The 22,955-nt window shown below is 42.6% G+C and overlaps 1 protein-coding gene and 1 long non-coding RNA gene across 4 annotated transcripts in view; one reads left to right on the forward strand and one right to left on the reverse strand.

Moving 5' to 3' along the window:
- Positions 1 to 22,955, reverse strand: part of LOC120544688 — a 41,592-nt gene that overhangs the window by 13,823 nt on the left and 4,814 nt on the right. The window contains exon 3 of one of the 2 annotated variants that reach the window (XR_005636537.1): positions 14,493 to 14,642. The exons of the other annotated variant lie outside the window; for it this stretch is intronic. This is a non-coding gene — a long non-coding RNA (uncharacterized LOC120544688). Of the gene's footprint in view, positions 1 to 14,492; positions 14,643 to 22,955 lie in introns of those variants that run through there. 2 annotated transcript variants of the gene reach the window in all.
- dtx2 (deltex 2, E3 ubiquitin ligase) lies at positions 480 to 22,148 on the forward strand. Of its 2 annotated transcripts, XM_039778624.1 has the most exons (9): positions 480 to 1,107; positions 1,857 to 2,445; positions 4,658 to 4,716; positions 10,319 to 10,531; positions 12,233 to 12,300; positions 12,422 to 12,589; positions 14,459 to 14,620; positions 16,569 to 16,658; positions 18,437 to 22,148. In XM_039778624.1, exons 1-9 carry the CDS (start codon positions 795 to 797, stop codon positions 18,686 to 18,688), a joined length of 1,914 nt encoding a protein of 637 aa, XP_039634558.1. In that variant the 5' UTR covers positions 480 to 794; the 3' UTR covers positions 18,689 to 22,148. The 2 variants fall into 2 exon arrangements, with proteins under 2 accessions (XP_039634558.1, XP_039634559.1); XM_039778625.1 differs by lacking the exon at positions 10,319 to 10,531 and having other exon boundaries at positions 481 to 1,107.

Below are 22,955 nucleotides of genomic sequence, written 5' to 3' on the forward strand. Positions count from 1 at the left end.
GCTAACACTATAGGCTCCACAAAACTATAATTACCTCTCTGAAGAGTTCATGTTTTTTTAATCCTCCGTGTCCTCCTTGGCTACTAGCAACTGTGTGGAGGAGGGGTGGAGGTGAAGTGCGATCAGGGAAGGCTTGTATCATGTGGATGCACCGACAGAATTGTTGTCATTACTTAGAATTCCTCTTGGGGTAGACAGAAACTACGCACTATAGCTTTAAAACATAATTTTGCAAGTCGAGAAAGACAGTTTGTCGTAGGACCATTTAGTTTTGTGTGAAACTGCTCCGTGAACTAGGCAACATACTACTGTAGTATGCCCCAATTGTATACATACTACATGCAACAGTGAATACTTTGCATGGGCAGCTGTAGTACATACAAGTAAAAAGAAAAAGTATGTGATTTGGAACAGGAAGGGGAGGGGCTTCCTTTTCCACGTTTTCGTGGTTGCCACAAACGTGCCTTGAATTTCGAATTTCCTGGTGGTCCCTGAAGGCAGCCACAGGAGAGGAGGAAGGAACCGTGGCAACGCAGCCTGTCACAAAGCTAACGTTATCCGCGCACTGCTAAGCCCTCTGAATGCATCAGCTTTGTCAACAACATGCACTTAAATGTTTACCGAGGCTCTCTACCATTTGATCTTTACTTCGTAGCTTCCTCTAAAGCGTAATAACAGATTTACAATGGCATTTTTTAACGAGCCAAGCTAGCAGACCTTTTCTTCGTCGTAGCCAAATCACTCGACCAGCTAACCAGAACGAGTTGTTGTTAGCTTAAACTGGCTTGGTGAATATGGCGATTGTGTCTGGCTCCTGTGCCAGGGTAAACGGGTCTAGAAATGGGCCGTCTGTGTCAGCTACACCCTCTGGATCTGTTGGACAATCTCAGCCCATGATAGCGGTATGGGAATGGCAGGATGACCTGGGCTATTGGCGGCCTTACAGCGGCCAAGTGAGCGCCTACATCGAGCGGTGTCTGGCATCGCGGGGCCAGAGAGGAGGAGGAGGACCCGGCTCAACGAGCATCTGCCTCGGACAATCCGACCCAAGCCTGTCGCCTTATCTCATTGACATACCAAGCTTGAAACAGTTTCGGCAGGACACAGGTGAGCCATGTCACACAATATGACATGTAATACCACCACGTTAACGTAACATTCGTAATCTTTTTTTCAAATGTTGTGTCTGGAAACCTAGCTAGCTACAGTTATCAGGCCAGGCTAACGCTAGCTAGCTAGCTACTTCGTTAGCATACAGGGGCTCTGTTGTTTTGATGAGTGTTTACATAGCTTCAAGCCGAGATCAGCTAAGTACCCAGGGTGAAGTTATGAAATGTAGACAATATGGTCTTAGACGACTCTGTTAAATGCTTTTGTGTCATCTAACGTTAGCTAACTTTTCCACATAACCTTTCTGTAAGTCGTCACATTGCTGACGCTTGTAAGTATCATAAAAGCATTTTTATAGACTTTCATGTGATGTCTCTTTTTATTTTACTTATTGATTTTATTGCTTTTACCTTTTTAAGCATTTTTTTTGTTATTGTTTATTTTGTCTCTCTACTATGTTTTGCTACGTGTCTTGTTTTTATTTACCCAAATGTTGTCTTGCTATTGTTTGGCCCCACAGTTTAGCTCTCTGTTATGATATCGACCTCTGGATATCCTGCTTTATTATTATTATTTTTTTTTTTTAAAGACGTTTACATTATTTACCTCAACTGCTTGGCACTTTTCTCTGTAATGGCCCCACTTTGGGACTTTGGCTGAAAATGTGGATTTATTTTTACACACAAGGCTTGCATAATGTAGCTTTAATTTAGTATATTAAATGATAGTCATCTTTTTATTTTCAGGAAAGACGCGGTCAGTACGTCGGTCCCTGTTTGCCCAGTCCTCAGGCCTCGGCAGTGGTGTGTACTGGGAATGGCTCAACGATGAAGGAGGATGGACTCCATATGAGACTCGAACCTCTATCCTTTTAGAGCACAGCTATCAGGCCCGCCAAGGCACGGCAGACTTGGGCCCGCATGGATACAATTACATAGTGGATCTTACATCTCTGGCCCAAGTTAACAAAGCAACGGGTTTCAGACGGCAGGTCCGACGGCAGTGTAACCTCCCCTACCCACTGGCCTCCTCTGGGCCCCCAGCTATCCCCTCGGGCCTTGCGTGCTCCTGCCAGCAGTGTTTGAGCCACAGCAGCACAGGACCCATGCCCAGCCGTTCACGACATTCCTTTTCATCAGGCAGTCTGAACCGGCCCAGTCTTCAAGCAACAGGGAGGGCTACAGCGGCTCATCCCACTTCTGTCTACTCGCCGTACCCTAGGAGACCCCTCTCTGTCGGGGCAATGTCTTGGGGCAGCCCCTGGCCTCCACCCCCCTCTGGTAGTCAACTGTCTGCACCGCTTATGACCAGCTCTACCAGTGCCAATGGGTTAAGGTTGGTGTCTGATATATATGTGTGTGTGTGTGTGAGAAGGTGATTTGGGTTGCAGCGTAAAGCAGTCGGGTTAGAGTGAAACAACAGCAGTGACATGTCATGTAATTACATGTAATGTAAAGATGTCCCTGTGGCTCAGTTACAGTAGCAGACCTGGGATGCATGTCATGGGCCCCTCTCCACCCTTTCCTACCCTTCTCCTTTGCCTTTCCTGTCTATCTCCACTTTGACCTATTGTGTAAAACAGGAATAACAAAAAAATATCTGTACCTCCAGCCCTGCAGTGGTATGTTTATTTTGGCTCAGTTCCTGTGACTCTGTCTCATCTCCAGCCTTCCTTTTTTCTGTTCCTAACATAAAACTCTGCTTTGAAAGAAAAATTGCTTACTGAAGTGGTATAATAAATATACAGTTAACTTAGTTTCCTAGGGCTCTAATAGGTTTCATTTTGTGTAGTCACAGCCACTGGGAAATTGTTAATAGGGTGGTAAAATGCTGGATGTTCTCTACCTAGCTCACACTGTGATCTGTGTTATGAACTCGTACTCTTCATTTTTGAAGTGATTGCTCACACTTCTTACTCTGGAAGGCTAGGTAGTAGGGCTGGGACAATGTTTTTGTCCCGGTTTGATTATTTCACGATACATGGGTGCCGATTTGTATTTGATTTTCATTTATTGCGGTTCTAGAAGTATCGCGATTCAATAGTACGGAGTATTGCGACAAAAGTTGAATAACACTTCTAGAGACAATATATCATGAGACATTTCTAAAAACTAATTTTTTTCTCAAAGCATGCACATCACATGTCAGTCTGACATTTATTTCATTTGTAAACAAGTACATAACATGGATTTTCTGCTTTCGGTCTGTTTTGCTGGAAACTTTTGGAAAATTTCACAGCATATGCAAAATGCTACTATATGCTAGTGCGAAGAGACACTTGGAGAAACATCAACAAAAAAAGTAAAGCTGTGTTATTTAAAATAGGTGTTACTTTTCTTACTCCGTAAAGGGATTTCTAAGGCTGGCTACACACTAGCTGCGTGGCGTGTCCGTTTTTATTTCGGCTCCCATGTTAACAGGTTAGAGCTTGCACACTGCCTGCGTGACATGCACGTCTCAGGCGCGGCTTGAGCCACACCGAAAACGCGGGCATGCTAGAAATAGAACCGGCGCCTATTTTTCACGCGACACGCAAGCATTTCCAGGCAAAACAGAATAGGAAAAGATGTTCATATGAAATTTTGACACAAATACATATTAATAAAAGGACATGTTGATGTATGAAAGTCTCCAGGTGTTGACATAAATGCAGATATAAATGTAATAAAAAAATAAATAAAAATTATCGATTTTCAAATATTGCACCTGTCAATACAGAACGAAATGAGCCACGCTCATGCCACGCAGCCGGACTAATGCTATTTGAGGGCCATTTTGATCGTAGGCTAGCAGGTGTTGAAATGGCCTTATTATCAGTCACACATTTCCTCCTATTGTGTGACTACATCCTCTTGTTGGCGGATAGGCGATCTATGAGGGTAAAACATCCACACAATGATTTTCATGTTATTTGAATGTTGTCTTCATTTTTTTTTGTCATTTTGTGTGCTTGTGTGTTGGTGGTTAGAGCATAGGATTCCCCGCCTACAAAAATGAAGACAAACCGGATTAGTGCTAAAACACTAGGTCGATTAGTTGTTTGACAAAAATGTAATAAATAACAGAAAATAATTGTTAGTTTCAGCCCTAAACTGGATTTGGTTTAGAACTCCATTATACTAACAAGTACTCATTTCATTTCTGTAAAGGCCGTTTTGCACGGTAAGCAGATTTTTTTTGGGTGCATGTTCATCAATATATCGGGCGTTGAGTCACGCTCCCATAGTTGCATTATGAACATTCAGTCAATATTAGGTTGCTGTTAATCAATCTCAGAACCTCTTATTTATTTACTGGCCAGTCTGAATGTGGTCACTCTTTGAGCTCCTGAAGTAAAGAAAACCTTTTGCATTTAATTCACAGGCAGGTTGTATTTTCTTGTCTTGATCTGGTGCCAAAGCTATTCCTAATGTACTTTAATGTTCCAATTCTGTGAAGTGGATTTGGAACTGAAATCGTTTGTAGTCTTTGTTTTGTTGTTCCTGCTTGGTTCATTGTTGCTGTTTTTACTGACTGAATGCCACTGTCCTTGTTTCCTGTCCTGCAGTGTTCCTTCCATCTCTGTGCAGCTGAACGGATCGACCAGTGTAAGCTCTGCCCTGGCAGGTAAACGGCTCACTAACCGTCCGTCCAATTTGACTGTTACCTCTGCTCTATTCTGTGCCACACTTTTGAGTTGGTTGCAGGTTTCAATAATATTTGTGGTTTATCTGCCTTTCTGCATTGGTCTTGTGAGTGTCAGTCTGTTTAGGAACAGCTTGTCACAAAAAAAAAAATTGGAAGATGGGGCTTCAAATGAAAAAATAGAACACACCCCTAATGTCAAGCAAACTTGAGAAGAGTGGGGGAAATTATGTCCTTTAAACTAAAGTAACATCCTGTTTGTTACAACACAATACATAAAAACAGCATGCACACAGACTAGTTTTTATTGAGAACCAACAGAAGTTCCATCATGCTGTGCAAAGCATTTGGCCCTGGATGCAAAAGCTTGATTAACTTCAGTTTTTCCAGTCTTTATCCTGTAAGACAGCTGTGGTCCCACAGCTCCACCCCGGCACTGATTTTTGTATGAAAGCTCAACCCTAAAACAACATAATGGATGATAGATAGATCGATAGATAGAATGTTTTACTTGTAAATTGAATATCCATAATTGCCGTTATATATTTTCAAATCCTAAGATACCTGACAAATGAATCAATGTGTGTTTTGGCATTTTCCTCTCACCACATTTCTTTGCATGGTTCCTGTGACTTATAGATGAATGCTCTGCATTGCTTTTATAAAAGGCCTGCTTTTATCCTCACACATGCTTGTTCGTAGCATCATGGAGATTCCTTCAAAATCAAATCTGTCTTGAAATTAAATCTGCACAGATGTCTCAACTTCCATATAAACCATTTATAATGCTTTGCCTGTTCATTGCGCCCAGTTCACTAGTGTCAGCATGAAGCAAAATCACTTTGTCATTTCATCAGGTTTAAATATCAGATCTGACAAAGAAGTTCAGTCTAATTCAGGAGAATCTGAGCCCCACTCTGTGCTAATAAGGTAGTGCTATTTGAAGAGCTAACACAGTAATTCCAAGTATGCATATTTATCAGATGCGTCCACGGTATATCCGTAGTTCATTTTCATGGAGTATTTTTTGTGAAGCAGAATATAATATTAGCTCAAGATGGGCAACTGAGTTAAAAAAAAAAAAAAGGTGGTAGAAATAAAAAAGGAATCTTAATACTGTAGATGTATTCAACAGTAAAAAATTATGTTGATTTATGCATTTGAGCAAATCATTTTAATACCATTGACTTAATTTGGTGCCATGAGGTTGGATGTTGTATTCTCTGTGCACCTCGTTACAGTCTGGGGCTTATTAACACGTGTGAAGCTAAGATTGTTCTCTGTTTAACCTATGACCTGTAAGATGCAGCAGGTGTACTTCGATTTAATTTTCATAAAAATGTACTTTTTTTTTTTTTTTTTTTTTTAAATGTGAAATGATTGCATATGGGGCCATTATGATTGTCTTTTGGAATTTCACACCAGCAGGCAGGCAAGTTGTAATTGTCATAAAATGGCAAAATTGACATGCAAAGTGAGCGCTCACTCAGTCTCTTTTTTTTTTTTTTTCCTTCTGCTGCACACTTCTCAAATTATGCCTCGGTTTCTTGTCTGTGATAAGCTGACTGAATCAATACAATCAGCCTGGAGGAAACTTGTGGACCAGAACCTCATTAGTGAAAAGCACCGTACCATGACTTTGGTGAATCATTTAAAATGGAAGGTCAATCATGCACAGTTTTCTCCAAATGTACCGTTTTAATGATCATAAGTAAAAAATGAACAATAGTGGTAATCAGAACTATATTTAAACACTTTATTCAGCCTTTTCAATGTTAAACGCTTACAAGAAATACTACTGCATCCACTACTGTTGGATGTAGAATTTAAATACACAGGTGTAGACCAACATAACTTTCTAAGGGAATCAGCCTCTTAAAAGTGACCAAAGAGTACATTAATGTTGTACTCCTTGGGCTAGCATTGAGTTTCGCTTCCCATTTTCCCCTAAAAAATAAGGCAGCTATTCATGAAACATTGTCAGGTTTCAACTGTCCACTAAAAGTACACTACCGTATTTTCTGGACTATAAGTCGCTCCGGAGTATAAGTCGCATCAGTCAAAAAATGCGTCATGAAAAGGAAAAAAACATATGTAAGTCGCACCGGACTATAAGTCGCATTTATTTAGATTTTTTTTCTCATCTGTCAACTACACAATAGCACACAGAACAACAGGCTGAATACGGTAGGTGTCCGGTTTGTTAACGTAACACATTAACAGTTATTGAACTATACAATAGCACACAGAACAACTAGCTACCAGGGCGTGGAGCATGGATGTATTAAAAGGCGTGGAGACGTAACTGCACCGTTGACAAGCCCCTCCCGACTCCTTCCTCCAGCTCTGGCCGTCTTGCATTCAGCCCGCGATTAGCCGATTAGCTTTCTTTGTTTTCTTCATTGCAGTAAGAGTCACCTTTTCGCCAGTCCCTCACAAGTTTCTCCCTCATTTCAAACTTTCTTTCTGCTGCTCAATTACCGTTTTCGGCTGCATATTTTACTACCTGCAGTTTATCTCTTTTCTTTCTCAGTTGTCTTTAGCAGCAGCATTCTAGTTGTCACAAGCCTAGAGCGCCCTCTCGCGGCTGTAGACGGTAATGTTTTCAGTATGAATTAACATTTAAAAACATGTTAAATTATATATATTTTGGTATATAAGTCGCAGGACCAGCCAAAGTAGGAAAAAAAGTGTGACTTATAGTCCGGAAAATACGGTACTTCAAGTCTCACCATCGATTTGAGGTGAGAAATAGGCCAAAGTGATCTTATGTAACTTTACTTCATGTTCAACTTTTCCATTTGTAAAACAATTTATGTTCTACTTTTTTGTAAGAGGGTACATAGTGGTAGCCTGACAAGCCAGACCCACATCAAAATGTTGGGTCTGGGAACTCACCATTGACTCGACTCAATCCGAGAGGCGGGATAAACGGTTGTCTTTCAAATTCCCTCTGCACGTAATAGGATAGCGCTACAACCAGGCAGAGCAACGAAGAAGGTAGCGAAGCTAGTTGATGACTTTGGGCGTATCCGGTCAGCAAAACTCCGAACACATCTTCCTTTTTTAAGAATGATTTCAGTGCCGTTCTTTTCTCAAAGAAAAGCTTAACTCCAAGTCTTCCAGAAGACCGCTATTCCCAGCAACAGCCATAAGCCCGCCCACCGACTCTATACACGATGTGATTGGCCTGACCAGAGTTTGTTTTTCCAGCTCGCAAGTCAACTGAGGCCCCGTCCACACGTACCAAAACGATCTTTTTTTTTACCCGTCTTCCCTGGATTCGTTTCAAGAAAAGTTGCGTCCAAACGAATCCACTTGTAAATGACTCAACACGCTACTTCATATGCCAGGCGCTGTTTCTGCTACAGAAATTCACCAAAAACGGAGAAGAAGAGCATAGTCACTTCCACTTCCCATCATAACATGACTAGATTATAACGTTCTCTTAATACATCCGTGGACTATAATACCTTTCACCACTGCTCATTTTATAAAGGCTGCCGCAAGAAAATGTGTCTTTGTTTACATTGTATAATGTGCTGTTGGATTGCTTTTTATTTTTGCAGCGTTGCCTAGTAGCGAAGCTAACGTTAGCGCGCTAATGTTAGCTAGCTCTAACATCGGCAGTCAAACAAACATCAATGATCCATGAATGATGTCTTTTTAATAATCTATACATTTTTCTTGCAGTAGCCTTTCTACGATAAGCCGTGGTAAAAGTTACTATAATCCGTTCAAGGAGTTTATAAGCAGACAGATTAGCTAGCTAGTTGATAAATTGTCTACTTCCACTTTATAAACAGCTAACGTTAACGTTACTTCGCTGCTGGAGCGGTCAGCTACTTTAGCGATGTTTAACGTTAGCTACATAACGTTAGCAATATATCTTGTGTAGAATCCAGAGGGAAGGGTCAGGGAGCAGAGACACAGTATTTAGATGAAGTGAGCTGGTTTGACCATGGAGATGGGATGTGCTCGCTTAGCTTCAACGCAGTTGTGTACGTCAGCGGCCGTGGGAGAGGGTGTAAAAGAGGGGTGTGGCGATGACATCATCGATACGGATCCGTATTCACCATCCATACGAAGCCAAACGAGAGCCGTTTTCGGATTTTTTCACCCTGAGACCAGGTTTCAAAAAAGTGCGTTTTCAGGCAGTGCGTTTGCAGGATTCGTCTGGACGGTCGGCCCAAACGATGCAAAACATGTGCGTTTGCACAAAAAAACGTTTCCGTGTGGATGGCCCCTGAGAGTGCCTAGACCCCCCTGGCTGCAAATTAAATTTTTTGCCGCTAGGGTGTGTCTAGATTTCTAGGCTAACCTAGTGTTGCTGTAGATGGTCATGCTAAGTCTTAGATCTGCAACACCAAATCCATTTTTTCATATGAACTCCAGACAATGTCCGCAGCATGAGGTCTGGACATCGTCTGGAGTTTCCCTTCCACAAATGTAGCACGCAACAGGAGATAGTCCGTGTGAGACACATTCACTTACTGGAAATACTTTGGTTTAGGCAAGGGGTGGATTCTGGGTAGAGCGTACAGCAGACAGGACATGACGTGGATTACGGTCACGTAGCCGGTTCATAATTTGATCATAAACAGTCTCTTGCTGTTCCTTGAATTGGTTGTTGAATCTTGTCGTCTCTCCAGCTGAGACATTTTTATTGGAGCCTTTGTGAATCACAGTTCTTCTTCGCCCTCAGGTGTTTGTTTTCTTCCGGTTTCGTGGTAGCCACGTCGATAGAAACGTCATCAACTCGCTTGCTGTAAATTCTCTGGAAAATGACCTGCTTTATTGACACAGGCACACATGGGCTCAAATTGGACATTACGCAGACTTTGTACACTTAAGCTGGCAGGGTAAAGCCTGTTTAATGTCCAGTCGTATTGATTCAGACCTTTGCGTTCTCACATACAGCTCTGCAGTTGTAGATAAGTTCAGGTTTGCAGTGCATGTGGGGAAGGAGCTATAGTCTGCATTGCCAAGCTGTTCACAAGGAATGTGGTTTTCATCATTCCTTCTAGTCTGCTGATTGTCTCGCTTCCAGCTCCTGGGCACCATCAATTCTCAGTGGATCTTTTTCTAGACTCCCAAGATAACTTGCAGTTTTTACTTTGCTAATGAGATGAATGCTAGTTTCAGCCTGCAACAGAAATCCTGATTGCAAAAACAGCTTTACTCATGAATCAAAGTGGAGATATTGTACAGAAGAACACTGGTTCATTGTCAACAAATGAACCAAGGCCACATGTTAAACATGATCCGTTTGGTTTTAATTTGAAAGTACTTGCTGTGTTCATGCTGTGTCTAACTCCAATTTGTGTGTGTGTGTGTGTGTGTGTGTGTGTGTGTGTGTGTGTGTGTGTGTGTGTGTGTGTGTGTGTGTGTGTGTGTGTGTGTGTGTGTGTGTAAAAATGAATGAATGAACGAATGAATGACGGACACTGGAAACATCAGTTGCTGCTACATTTCTCATACATTTGATTTGTTCCTTTCTACCCCTGCATATCTCCACTTGCTCTCAACCCTCACCTGCCCCTCTCTGCCCCGCCCCATCCCACCTCGCCCAACCCCGCTCCAGGCATGGCCTCCATTTTGATGTCAGCAGTGGGACTCGGCGTGCACTTCACCACTGCCCCCCTCCCTCAACAACAACAGCAGCAGCAGCAGCAACCGCAGCAACCTGCTCCTTTCTCTCTTCCTCCTCCTCTCCTCCCCCAAGCCAGCAGGCCCAGCAAGCCCCACAGCAGCAGCAGCAGTTCAGTTAGGAGAGCAAAGAGGCAGCACAGGAGAGGTAGCTACCACGGCACAAGGCCCTTCCTCCATCTCTTTTTCCTCCACCGTTCTATTTTGGTCCAGTTATCACAGGCTTGATAAACATTTCATTCTGCTGCATCAATTCACTTTCATTTGTCTTCATTGTTTATTGGGCATGCTCCCACTACTCACACTAAACCACTTGTGTTAGTTGAAAAAAAGTGCTGCTGCAACTGCTTTTCGTACAGCTGTCAAATAAGGAAGATAAGTGTGATTAATGTGTTTGACTGACATTTTAAGACAACATGTCTGTTTCAGCTATCGCTGACCTCTCTGCTGTTACCGCCTCCCAATTTCATTCCAGTTGTCAAGATCAGCTGCTTACCTACCATAAAATCCTGCTTCACTTTAGTTATTTGTTAGCTCTCGAAGATGTAACGTTCCGCACTTTTTTTTTTAATACAACCCGACCCATTTTAACAGAAAATTGTGCGGGAATCCGAAAAATGTGGATTCGTGCAAACGCTGCCTTCAGCGGTGTAAATGTAGCATTAGAATATTCAACAAAACTTAATGTGAATCATATTCTATGGCTTTCACAGATAGCAAAGAGATGTCCCATGAGCCACTGCTGCAGCGATTAGTCAAATTCTCAATTATTTTAATATTTTGATAGTGGATTAGTAGTTACATTTTTCAAGCAAAAATGCAAAAACTTTTCTGGTTCCAGCTTGTATCTGAAATGAGAAAATGAGGATCAACCCAGCTTAAATCAACCTTTTGGACATAATGTATCATTAATTGTCAAACCTGTTTATTAAAAGGAGGTTTGTTTATTGATAGTTAATACTGTTAACAATCAAAAAATAACCAAAACAAGCAGCAGTATGTGTTGTACAACTCGGCAATGTATTTGATTTGAAATATCAAGCTTTGCTTCATTGCTGCCATTTTTTCCCCCCCCATCTCTGCATTGTCATAACCATAAATTACACCTCCACACTCAGTCTGCAGCTTTTAACTTGTATTCCTGCTCTTGAAATCAACAGGGGACACATCAGAAACTTATCAGTGAATATATATATTGTATTTTTTCTCAGCTGGGAGAAAATAGCCAACCTCCTAACCTTTCAAAATCTGGAATTAAATGGAGCCGCCTTGTGTTATAAACTCAAAGACATTTGAACGTTTAGTTAGCTTTCAGATATTAGTTTCCTAAACAGACTTCACACTCCCGTGTGTTGTGTGTGTGTGTGTGTGTGTGTGTGTGTGTGTGTGTGTGTGTGTGTGTGTGTGTGTGTGTGTGTGTGTGTGTGTGTGTGTGTGTGTGTATAAATACTGTAGCTGCATGCACCAAATTGTATATATCCAATCGCTCATGCTGCCCCTCACGGTGAACACTGTATGGTTCATTCTATCATCATGCATTCAAGTTGTCTCTGTGGCTTAACGTGTTTACATGTTCTGCATCCTGTGCAGTCAGATGCACATTGGCCATTTCTTGATTTTAGGATGTTCAATTAGCAACCTGGACTCATTCATTTGTATATACTGTAGCAGAGGCAGCAAGGGTAGAAATCCATAGCTTATTTGGCTAAAATTCTAAATTTAGATTGTGAATTACTTGATATTGGAAAAAACACAGAGTCATAGCTTATTCTATGGCAGTTTGTTGGAATCATCATTTTAGTGTCTGACCTGTTAGAGCTCATTCATCACTTTGTGCTTTCTCTTTTAGCCTCAGCTCAGAGACCTGAGGAGGTGATTCAGCGCTACATGGAGATAGTTGCCGGAGTACCAGATGAGGTAAACGTTTATTCGTAGTCTTTTCTACAGGCAAAATGATTTGGCTGTCGGCCGCTGCTGGACCTAAACTGGGCCATTTCAGTTAGTGACATTGAACACACATTCCCTGTGTTTCCCTCAGGATTGCATTATCTGCATGGATCAACTGTCCAATCCATCCGGCTACGAGACACCGTCCACAGAGGAGGGAGGCCAGAGCATCCTGCCAGTCACTGTGGGGAAATTCATCAAATGTGGACACACCCTGCACATGCTCTGCATGCTGGCCATGTACAACAACGGAACAAAGGTACAGAACCGTTGACTGCATGGAAACTATTGTTTTCTTTTTCTTATGTGGACAAATTGTTGGCAAAGTTACAACGGGATAGTAGTTCGACATTTGGGTGAAACTTGCTTACCGGTATTTGCTTTTTTGCCGAGAGTTAGCGGAAAAGATTGATATCAGTCTGTGCGTTAAAGTACAGAGCTACAGTCAGGAGGTTATTGGCTTAACTTAGCATAAAGACTGGAAGCCACTGGTTGCCTGGCCACCTCACGGTAATGACAAGACTCCAGAAAGTCACTGCGGCGACTGCTGGTCGCCAAGTAATATTTCCAGCATGTAACTCCGTACTTGTTGTTCTTCTGTTTTTTTACGGATTAAAACAACATAAGTGTTAATTAGTGAATTACATAACAGACACCATGAGCGTGGTATCCATCATCATCATATGATATTAGTTTATAAAGCTCTACGGTTATAGCTTTCAAACTACCTCACATTAATTTAAATCTTGTACCAATCACACAAGCCAGTAGCTACATGTGGACATGTGAAACCAAAGTTCACAAGTATGAGTTTTGCCTGGACACTTTGTTGTGCTAACCTCAGCATATGTTGCAAACTTTGTACAGCAATCGGATTGCCGTGTGGGTCCGTCACACTATGTGCTGGAACAGCTACAACAGCAATGGAGAGGGAAAGGGAGAGAAAGCTGTGTATACGACAAGAACGGTGTGTCACTGTTGCTCCACCGTTGTAGGGAATGTGAATGAAAACACATCAAACATACTAATGCACATTCCACGGAAGCCCGTGCCTATCACCGGGATGATTAAAGGTCCCATGGCATGAAAATTTCACTTAGAGTTTTTTTAACATTTATAGGAGTTCCCCCAGCCTGCCTATGGTCCCCCAGTGGCTAGAAATGGTGATAGGTGTAAACCAAGCCCTGGGTATCCTGCTCAGCCTTTGAGAAAATGAAAGCTCAGATGGACCGATCTGGAATCTTCTCCTTATGAGGTCATAAGGAGCATGGTTACCTCCCCTTTCTCTGCTTTGCCCACCCACCAGAGAGAGACATCATGGCTTTCAAATGAGCAAAGTGGCAGTTAGTCAAGGCCACACCCCCCCCTCATCTCTCCTCAATAGCTACAGACACAGAAATGGCACATACTAAGGAAAGCTCATTGTGGGACTGGCTGTAGTGGCTGTAATTCTGCACCAAGGCTGAATTTCAGGAAAGAGACTTCAGATACAGTATTAGGGAACCACTGAGGCCTATATAAAAGCATCCAAAGAGCACCATGTCATGGGACCTTTAATGTTTGGGTGCTTTGAATGAATGTTCAATTATAGCCCCAGTGGAACTAATTGTAACACTTCTCCTCATGCACAAGCTTTATTTTGTATCATTCTATTTATTTACCATTTTCAATTTCACAGCATAAGAGATGCCTTTTAGTTTTATAGCCTATTGTAACCTGTTGCCTTTTGGGAAAGTGTTTTAGTGTAATACAAAAATGTCTTTTACAGTTTACCAAAGTTGCCAGTGAGCCAAATGTTACCTCCGTCCCCAGCAGGAGGATTGTGTCTGTTGTAGTAAATGAGCTGAAACGCGTAACAGTTGTATTGTGCTTTTCCTGCCCACGTTATGTGTTCTAGTGTTCATTGCTTTTTATTGTCAGGGATTTATTTAAAAGGTGTAGTATATAAACTGAATACCAAATAACCATATCATACAAGAATCACTAAAGGTACTGGTTGATAGGGACTTTGTGAGGGTGAAGAACACAAAACAAAAGTCTCATTATTGGATCGATGAATATTTGATCAGCACTTAACCAGGTTTACATAGATTGTTCTAAAGGCTATCTGCTTGGGTTTTTTCCTCAGGATGGCAGTCTGCAGTGCCCCTCGTGCAAGACAATCTATGGAGAGAAGACCGGCACCCAGCCCAAAGGCAAGATGGAAATTTACAGCATCGCCCAGTCGTTGCCAGGCCACCCAGACTGTGGCACCATCCAGATCATCTACAGCATACCACCTGGCATACAGGTACGTCTGCACGCTGAGCTCTCTGCAAAGTATGTAAAGTGTAAATCCAGGTGTCTTATTTTACAGTAATCCTTACTTTTCTTCCATTAAAGTCAATGGCCCTCATTTATCAACCTAACGTAGAAACCAGCGCATATATGAGCGCAGAAATGGTCTTACGACAGGCTTCACATGTGATTCATGAAACGTTCGTATCACACCAATCAGAGCGTAAGAATGGTCGTACATTGATAAATGCAGCGGCTGGAAACGATCGTAATTTAAATGTCACGTCCCAATATATTCTCGGTTTTGAGGCCTCGCCCCTACAATTTATCAATAGAGATGAAAAGAGATCACTGATGCGGTCAACAGTGTTGCCGTAGTAAATCGGACTCCAGCTGAAGTTTAGCCTATTTATACATCCTTGACACATTTTCTATAGTCCTAATAGTAATATACAGGCTTTATTGCAATCTCTTAGGCCTACATGGTGTACCTATATTTAAATAAACACACGGTAGCAGAGTTTATGCAATGTCTTTTATTTTACTCATGTTTTTTTTCATGAGTCAGAACGAGGCAACAGCTAAGGGAGAGTGCGTGTCCTCCGCCCCCCCGTGCCGGTCCAACACCTCGACCCTGTCTCCTGAGCAGAGGGGCTGGAAAAACAAGCCGAAATAACTGTCAATGGCAGAAATAAATAGTTCACGACAGAGAAATGAAAACCTGAATAATAAATAAAAATGCTGTGCATAGTCATGTTTCCTGTATTGAATATCATTGCCAAACATAACACTATAGGCTACCTTTTAAAAGCGAGGAATAATATCCTGTCTCTTTCGTATAGCCCCCAGTTGGGGCTGTGCTGGACACTGCTCTCTGGGCATCGGGTCATCTGGCTCCATCGCTACATTTATGGCACCCCGTTTTCCTGCGAGATGTTGTGCAGAACACCACAGGCTAAAACAATGTTTCAGACTTTTTCTGCCGTGTATAGGGTCCCCCCGCTGATGCAAGCCATCTGCCCTTAAACAATCCGATGGAGCGCTCCACCATGGCACGTGCGCGTACGTGTGCACTGTTGCACCGGCTCATAGAAGTCTTCTAAAAGAGCCAAATCTGCCATTGCTGATAAGTGATCAACTGATGACTTCTCCTTCTCCTGTTAAACTGAGTATATGCTGCACCGCAACGCCACACTGACTCGGAAACTTGCGTACACGAGTTCAGACCAGACGTGAGATTTTATCGCAGCCTACGCTCACGTTCAAATTGATAAATGCAGAGCTTTGCGTAGGAATCTGCGTACGCCCATCCTACGCCTATTTTAGGTCATACGCACGTTTCATAAATGAGGGCCAATGTGTGCATTTCCCCTGACTGCGTTCCGACTCCGTCCCAGCTCTGGCGATCTGCAGCCCTCCGGCGCTGAGCTTCTATTTTTGATGGACGCCGGAGAGCTCTGCTGCAAGTCAACGCACGGCAGATAGCGCGGGGCAGGAAGTAGAGCACAGAAACAAAAAAAACTAATGTGTGAGCCAATCTGGTACATCCGAAACACAAGTCTGAGAGGTGGGGGCTGAACATATGAAATGACTGGAGGAGAAACTGCAGTCTGGACTGAAGCTCATTCAGTGATACAGATTGATGTTCAGGCTCGACTATAGAAGAGCATTCTCCTCTGTCCCATTGTGTGTGGTTCACAGTGACACCCTCGTTTGTTCTAGTCTTTTGGGAAAACTAATTTATTTTCGTGTCCTGCTGTAACATTGTGTGCAGATAGATTGCAGCATATGTATCGCGGATCTAAAGTTACGAGAACTGGAATCAGATTTGTATTGAGCAGTTTGTCCACCGTCCTCTCTTAAAAACAGTTATTAGATTATTGTATTGTTCCAACTGATCTCTGGTATTAAAACTTAAATCTCTTTCCATTCATCAGTCAGTTTTTGTCCTCCTCCACCAGGGCCCGGAACATCCCAACCCAGGACAGCCGTACACCTGTAGAGGCTTCCCTCGCTTCTGTTTTCTACCAGACAACGACAAGGGCAGGAAGGTAAAAAAATAAAATAAATAACATCTGGGACTGACTATATTACAAGTGCTTGTATACTGTGGTCAGACATATACAGAGCTTACAGAAATACAGACCTCAGGACATTTCAGTTTTTTTTTTTTCTCTGCATAGAGAAAGTTTTGGCACTCCCCAAGGAAAATCACCAGCACCAAAATTTTAAGACTTAATAAAAAAAAATAGCAATTCAATTTTCAGAGCAATTTACCAAACCATTAAACAAGCAGAACATAAAACTTTAATATATGAGCGCTAATCTCAGTTTTATCTCCAAAACTGGGCTGTAGCGGTACCAGTTTTGTTAATTGGGTTTTTATTTTCTCAAGCATAATACAGTTTCAAATATTACATGAAAAATGATTTCTGTCAAATAAGGTAACACTGACTCGTTTCCTTTAGTACGCAAACCAATCATGCTTACTGTCAAGCGTAGTCGCCCCCCCCAAAGGCCCAATCTGAGCCAGGAAAAACAAAACAAAACAAAACTGCATATACAGAGATTATGGCTCAACCTGCGTCTGTGTCCATGTATCGAACCACAGTCGTTGCGCTCAATCAAGAAGAATTTATAAAGAAAAAATATATAAAAAAATAAAGTCCACGCATACACAGCACTGAGAGGTTATTGGCACCTATACCCTACCACGGATACAATCAATAAGTTCAGTCGCATCATTACTAGAGCATCAGAGTGGAGCCAAAGTGACACACCAGGTGCATAAAGCTCAATACCATTAACACAAGACTCTGCGTAACGCTCCATCAGGATTGTAGTGTTTCACTGTGATTAAATTAGGAACATTTTGTGCTCATTACAAATTTGTGTTGTTTCCATGGTGAATTAGTAGCTCATTTCCTGCTTGCTGGCAACTGGGGCTGTACACTGTAGTTTCTATAAATAATCTCTGATGTAATTCAGTAATGGAAAATTGGATTACTTTCCAGCTGTAGTTTGTGCTTCAGACCCACTTCCATCATTGGAGTGCGATGTTCCCCGTATATTTCAGACCGGACACACAGCTTGTCCCGTAGTGCAGTAAACGGCAGGGGGCCTTTCACTAGTTCAAGTCAGAATAATGTTTAGAAATGACAAAAAACGGTAGTATAATTTTGCGTTCCTGCAAAAATATGCATTAATTAACCCCCAATGCTCAACGCCAGGCTAATACAAAACGTCAAATAAACTGGACGGGTCCTGGTGACCCGAAGGACAACACAAGGGTTAACCAACCACCCAAACACGACCTGCAAACCGCCAACTTCATGCATTATCTAAGGAATAATGTAGAGCGAGCCGTCAGTGTTGTGTTTTGGAACCCGAGGGGTATAAGACAAAGAAGCAAATTCTCGGGGCGGCCTCTGGCTCACCCAGTAAGAGCGTTCGCCCCATGTTGACGGGAGTCCTGCAGCGGCACAGGTTCGAATCCGACCTGCTGTCTTTGCTGCGTGTCATCCCCCATCTCTCTCCCCCTTTCCTGTCTATCCACTGTCACTCTATAATAAAAGGAAAAACCCCCCCCCCCCCCCAAAAAAAAAGAATCTTAAAAAAAAAAAATTTCTCGCATGGGAAGCCAGAAACAGAAAATGTTTAGGTTTCTTGAAAAAGGACTTAAATGATGAGATCAATGATCAAACAAAATAGTTGGTCTAATTTTTTGCCATGGATTTGTTTTCACTCAAACATATATGCATAAATGCTTTGTGGGTTTTCCATTACAGCGCCCTAATGTTTACTCCTTGTCTCTCTCTCTCTCTGAAAGGTGCTGGAGCTGCTGAAGGTGGCGTGGATGAGACGCCTCATCTTCACCGTGGGAACGTCCAGCACCACCGGCGAGCCCGACACGGTGGTGTGGAACGGCATTCACCACAAAACTGAGATGATGTCCAACTTGTCGGGCCACGGCTACCCTGACCCCAACTATTTGGACAATGTTCTGTCTGAGCTGGCCTCTCAGGGCGTGACAGAGGACTGCTTCAAACCTCCAGGCAGTAGCAGCAGCAGCAGCAGCTAGGTCACAGCTCTGAGCGCCACCCACTGCTGACCAGAGTTCAAATCCCCTCAGTGGCCAGGTGGACCCTCTGCAACCTCTCTCTGTTCTTAAGTTTATTCAGCATCTGCCCGAACCTCATTGAGTGAGCAAAGGGGGAGAAGTGAGCTAAATAAAAAAAATAAATGGTCTTGAATAGGGATGCTAATTAAATTTTTCTCTGAACGATAGGCGACCCTAGTTAACCGACAAGCAGGCAACCGAGTCCCAGTTCACCCATCCAGGATGCTCTGACACGCTTCCCATGCTCTGCGGACTTGTACTGGCCGTACAACCAGGACGTTGGGTGTACTGTCGTGGACACATGCAGCCACTTTCCTGGAACTGCTTGTGCATGCATCAGTGTGATGAGGTTTGGGAACCGAAACCCGGTTCCAAATTTTAAATAAATAAAATAGTTCTGCTTATCGGTTTCACCTACGCCTGGTGCCCTTTTTCTGGACTGGACGACGCTGCGCAAAGCAATAGTACTTGTTTTGTTTAGGCAGCATGGCCTAGATTTGAGAGAGTTAGCAAGCACACGAGTCAGCCGTGCGCCACGGACCGCAGGTTTTCTGCTCCGCTCTGATCCCCAGTAGCGGTTTGCTGTCAGCCGCTGCCGCTCTCAATCGCGCACACGTCATTCTCAACCCAGTATGAGTTTTCCAAGATGAAAAGCATTGAATGTTCCTTTGCTTTTTAACTCCTGTTTATAATGGCCGCCAGTTCATGTATAAAGTAAACAAGCCTGCCCGTGTCTCTCAGCATGCGGCACGGAAACCGACACAGGCAGAGTGGAGCAAAGTCTCAGAGAGAAGAGCGTTTTTCTGTGAGCATGTGATCAGTTTTTACCCCGCCCTTCAGAGAATCGGAATCAAGAATCAAATGTTTGGGACTTCTCCCTTTATTAGATAGTGACATTGGATAGACAGGAAAGAGGGAGAGAGAGAGAGAGAGAGAGGGGATGACACGCAGCAAAGGGCTGCAGGTCAGATTTGAACCCGGGCCGCTGCAAAGGCCTCAGCCTACATGGGGCGCGCGCTCTTACTGGGTCAGCTTGAGGCCACCCCAAGATTTTTTGGCATTTTAGGCCTTTATTTGATAGGACAGCATAGACGTGAAAGGGGAGAGATGGAAAGTGGCAATACATGCAGCAAAGAGCCGCAGGTTAGAATTTAACCTGCAGCAACGACTCAGCCTCTGTACATGGGGCGCACGCTCTACCAGGTGAGCTACCCAGGCGCCTCGGGATCAAGAATCTTTAAGAACCGGAATCGATAAGCAGAATCAAAATGGTTAAAATCCAAACGATATCCAAGCCTGCGTGCGACAGACAAGTCCGCAGCTGTCAGAGCCCGTCTCCACCTGCAACGTTGTCAGCTGGGTGTCTGCCTGCCCGGCCGATTCAACCCGACAGTCCTCCTCCATATAGGGGCAGGTGTCCCGTAGCTATGCGCAGTAAACACGATAGATTTTATAGCCTATTTTACCATACAAAAAGTTTTTTTAATTACTTCCTTGAAGGCTTTCTGGAAGAATGGTTACTGCTTCACTACATTCCTGCTCATCACATGTTCCTGGAGACTGAACTCAGAAAAACAGAGCTCCTCGTACCCGAGCCTCTTTTTAATCAAACCTTCACAAACTGGAGATTGTGTGTTTTCTTCGTTTTGTTCAAGAGCCTCACATGTATCCCCTTGTCCAGTTACCATGAGAATAGCAGCTAACACTGGGGATAAAAATCTCTCTCATTAAGCACTTTAGTTCGGACGGTGCATTTAGCTGACAAGATGTGTGATTTCCCGGTAAAGGGCAATGACCTTGTTTTAAAATTGGGAAGTTATGCAATTCAAGTATTTCTGCTGAAAGCCTTTGTGTCTTGCACAAAGACACACTGAAACTTCTAGTAGCAAAGTGAGTATATATTAGCCTATTTGAGAAGGGGCAATACTTAACTGATGTAAATAAAAAAATAAAAAAAAGAAACAAAAAAATATGGATAAATAAATAAAATAAGCGGTTGTGTCCACAAATGCCAGTCGAGGAGAAGAACGTGCATTTCTTAACATGTAACTAGGGTTGTACCGAATAGTTCAAAGCTTTATTCATAACGTTGACAAATTTCTTTAGCATGTGTATTCATTTTGTTTGAACACTATTTCTGCACAGTTGCAGATAAAAGATTAGGCTACACTAATTAAAATTTTTTTTTGATTAACAATTCTTTTTAAGATGTGTGGGCATTATTTAGGCCTTTATTATGCAGGACAGCTGAAGATGTGAAGGGAGAGAGAGAATGATGTGCAGCAAAGGGCTGCAGGTTGGAATTGAACCTGGTGGTGCCCACTCTACAAGGTGAGCTAACCAGGCACCCCAACAAAACATGAACATAACCCCCCCCCCCCCAGTCATCACCATCCACCCAGACAAAAATCTAAATATTGAAGACTGTACAAAACAAAATGGACAAACCAAATGAACATACAGTATGTATATGACAACACCATAAGGCCATCATAAACGTCTCACCCCAACTTGAGCCCTACAGAAAGCTCAATAACCGTCTCCATTTTCTAGTGTCAACATCCAATCTGGAGAACTGTTTGTATGACATCTTTTAAATGCCGACCCCTAGCCCTAATATTAATTTTATACCATTTGTAGAATTAGAGTCCAGCTGTGTAGTATTGTTTCAGATAGGAGTTATCCACACATTTCCAAAAACGCCTCAGAGCGTCGTTTCTGTCGTAGCATAGCATTGCTACAAGCCTAAGGGCGATTATTATTATCATCATCATCATCATTATAATAATAATAATTATTATGCCCTTATTGGATTGGCCTGCTGCCTACATTGATTGTTTTTTAGGGTGATGACCTCAGAATATAACGACTTTATAAACGAAAACATTTGTAAAGAAAAAAATAAAGAAAAAAAAGGCAACATTCGGTACAACCCTACATTTTACACTACGCCTGATTTGACCATCTGTTATATTTTACTCCCTAACCCTAATTTGATAAGCAGATGTCTAATGCACTCACATAGTGATTTTTCATGTTTTGAATATGCAGGAAATGCGCCCACGGGGCTTCCTGCTGGAATGGTTTTCGTCACGTAGTATGTAACCGTTTGTGTGAAGGGACAAGGTTGCATCGTATATAGCTCGACGACCTCAAACCTTTTGTCTAAACAGATGGGAAGGAACGCGGAGATAGAAAATGCTCTGGTTAAGAAATTTTCACGGTGTGACAATCAAGGTCATCGAACTCGTCTTGATTAAACAAGACACACGAAGCCGCGGCGAGCACATTATGTTCCCGCCGGCTGCAAACTCACCTTCTGTATTCACATGCATTATTTTGCTCACAGTACCTCAGTACAGTTGCTGGACTGAGTCTTGACATGTATACAAGCGAAACAGAGAAAAAAAAAAAAAAAAAAGTCTGCAATAAAGAAAAGGCTAAATGAATCCTGACTTGAGTTTTGTCCGAGGGATGCAGTTTTTAATTTACATTTAAGTTTGCTTTATGAAGAAAAGGCCTACAGTTGACAATCCACTTCCAACAATGCTGCAGTAATGTCTTCATCTGGATCATGAAAAAATGTGTGAATTAATGCCTCATGTGGGGCTTATGAGCCTCGAATATGGAGGGGAATATTGTAGTGTTAAAACCCCACGGTGCTGGTCCTCTTAAATGGCCTCGTATTACTTGGCTGCTGTACGACCAGTCAGAGTGATCAGAGCTAATGGCTCTAAGTAGATGGCTGCCTGTGGCATTATAGATTTATATTAACCATCATCTTGTTGAGAGGTACCTACAGTAATTGTGTCCTGACCCCCACAGAAAGAAATTGAAGGTTGACAATCACAAGTTTCAGAAAATCCTCTCTGAGAAAATATACAGTAAATAAAACAAGCTGAAAGCTAGCGCCTCAGTGCATATCAGATTGCCTAGAAGTCGAGGGGCGTTTCTCAATACCAAGAATGCAAAGTACGGACTTATGTTCTTGGGAGAACGTTCTTGCTGGTTGTTCTTGGAAGAATAAACTCGCAAGTTCACAAGCACAGAAAACGCTGTTAACAGTTTGAGACGATGCGTTCTTCCTGTTATTGCTCAACACCCCCAGCACAGAGGCTACCTGCAGGGCTCCAAAATAACAGCTAGATATAAAAACCACAACAATATAACCACTTTGTATTAAAACAATCTCCGGACAAGAAAACCTCATAATGCTACAACTATTGCA

This window comes from Perca fluviatilis, chromosome 16, assembly GCF_010015445.1.
Source record: "Perca fluviatilis chromosome 16, GENO_Pfluv_1.0, whole genome shotgun sequence".
In the NCBI taxonomy this organism is placed as follows: domain Eukaryota; kingdom Metazoa; phylum Chordata; class Actinopteri; order Perciformes; family Percidae; genus Perca; species Perca fluviatilis.

Bases quoted from the DNA above. Each gene is read 5' to 3' on its own strand.
- dtx2 (XM_039778624.1), top strand. From the start codon at position 795: ATGGCGATTGTGTCTGGCTCCTGTGCCAGGGTAAACGGGTCTAGAAAT. The intron at 2,446-4,657 runs GTTGGTGTCTGA...CCTGTCCTGCAG, and splicing joins ACCAGTGCCAATGGGTTAAG to TGTTCCTTCCATCTCTGTGC. The intron at 14,621-16,568 runs GTACGTCTGCAC...CTCCTCCACCAG, and splicing joins GCATACCACCTGGCATACAG to GGCCCGGAACATCCCAACCC.